Raw genomic sequence first — 1,860 nt, forward strand, 5'->3', positions numbered from 1 at the left:
GGTCATTCTTTCAGCCTTGTGCTTAGGCCAGGCAGGATGCAGGGAGTAGGATGCTCAGCGAGTCCTTGGGCACAGTCTGTGGTGGGTGCCACTGATCTCGTCTTCCCTGGACGAACAGGTGGTGTAAGGCTTTGTAGTTATCACGTGGCTTCAAGGAGGCTCTGCCGTTTCTGGGAAAGAAACTGGAAAGGGAATGCATCGGTGCAACAGAAAGTGACAAAGTCCTGGTCAGCAAATCTTACTGGCCTGGGAACTTGAAACATAAGGGAACTACAAAGAAAACTAAAATTCTGTAAAAAAACGTCTTCTTGCTTATGGAGCCAGTTACAACACCAGCCTCTTATGACACAAGCGCTATGCCGTGATTCCCGTTTGTCTGTCTCTCTCCTGCAGCCTGCGTCGCCTGCAACCTGGTATTCTCCGTGCCAGGCCTCGCAAGGGCTTGTTGAAAGAAGTAACTTTAGAAGTAGAACCATGGGATTCAGCCAGGGTCTGGAAGGAGGGATCGAAGATGTTTCTGAGGCCTTTATATTAGGAGCAGAGAGAGTTAACGGTTTGGACACGGGGACGGGAATCATCTTGTGGGCTGGAGATGAGGCCAAAACTGCTTCTCCAGCCTCACTCATTAGTTCCCGGAGCCAATCGGCTTGTAGGACAGCCACGAGGGGAAAAACTACACTTCCCGTCATGCCTCAGGGCACCGCCCCGTTTTCCCCTAAGTCACCGCCTCTTCCCCACGGAAATGAAAGGAGCACTTCCGGGTTCTGCCGGAACTTGGAGCCGGCGGCGTTAGTTAAGGCCTCAAACCGAAGCTCCTCCTTCCTTCCGGTCTTTCTGGAAACCGCACTTTGATCTCGGCGGTGCCGAACAGGTACTTCCCGGCCGCTGCAGGTGCCCTCGGTCCGGTCGGCTGCACCGGGGCGAGCGAGGCCCTCTCTCGGTGTCGGCTGGGAGTTCCGTCGGGGCGCAGCGGGCCTGCGTGCGGCACAAGACGGGAAAGCCGGTTACCCGGGCCGCGGCCCCGGCGCTGACGTTCTGTCCCTTTTTTCTCTTCGCGATCGGAGCGTCGCAGACGCGCGTGCGAGTCCGTCATGGCAGATGCGACCCCGAACGGCCCGCAAGGGGCGGGCGCCGTGGTAAGCGAGCGGGCTTGGCTTGCGGGGGGAGGAAGCGGGAAGTTTTGCGAGCGGGTCGCGGGGCGGTCCGGAGCCGGTGCTTGCTGGGCCGGGTTGGCGAGTGGCGGCGGAGGGCGGGGCAGAGGTCGCGAGGGGACACAGGTTCGTTTCCGAGGCGGCGGCAGGCTGGTCGGGAGCAGGTTGCCTCACCTGTGCGCCGTGGAAGTTGGGCCTCGTCTCCTCTTTGCACGCCCCGGTCTCTGATCGCTCTGGGCCCCGAGCTGGGAGGTGCCGCCCGCAGTGTGCGGTGACGTCCCGCGTGGCGCGCTCGTGCTGGCAGAGAGCGTTTCTGCCCGCTCTGTGCCGTCGTAGAGAAGTGATGCAGAGGGAGGGGAGTGGTCTTTTGTCTTAACTTGGTTCTTTACGAAGAGAAATACTACGCTTTTATATATTTTTTACTATTAAGATGCTGATCTGGAGCTAACTAGTTATTAGTACCCGGAGCATTGTTGCCTTCTGGCTTTTAATCCAAAAATACTTAAGTGTTCTTCTGCATGACCACAATGCAGTTACCACATTTGGGAAATGCTGCCTAATGTACATTCCATGTTCAAATTTCCGTAATTGTCCTTCAAAGCTGCTCTCGCATCCGGGATTCTGTCAGGCAGCATGCTTTGAATTTATTTGCTAGTCGTTGCTCCTTAGTCTGTTTAAATCTAGAACGTTCCCTTACCCTCTCCCTCCC

The 1,860-nt window shown here is 56.5% G+C and overlaps 1 protein-coding gene across 1 annotated transcript in view; it reads left to right on the forward strand.

The window, feature by feature from the left end:
- The first annotated feature begins 725 nt into the window (after nt 1-725).
- Nucleotides 726-1,860, forward strand: part of TMEM33 (transmembrane protein 33) — a 34,937-nt gene continuing 33,802 nt past the window's right edge. Inside the window, exon 1 of the mRNA XM_012648489.1 lies at nt 726-1,136. Within this exon, the coding sequence (XP_012503943.1) occupies nt 1,092-1,136 (45 nt within the window). The 5' untranslated portion in view covers nt 726-1,091. The remainder of the gene's footprint in view (nt 1,137-1,860) is intronic.

Source organism: Propithecus coquereli, unplaced genomic scaffold (assembly GCF_000956105.1).
Source record: "Propithecus coquereli isolate 6110/MARCELLA unplaced genomic scaffold, Pcoq_1.0 Scaffold288, whole genome shotgun sequence".
Classification (NCBI taxonomy): domain Eukaryota; kingdom Metazoa; phylum Chordata; class Mammalia; order Primates; family Indriidae; genus Propithecus; species Propithecus coquereli.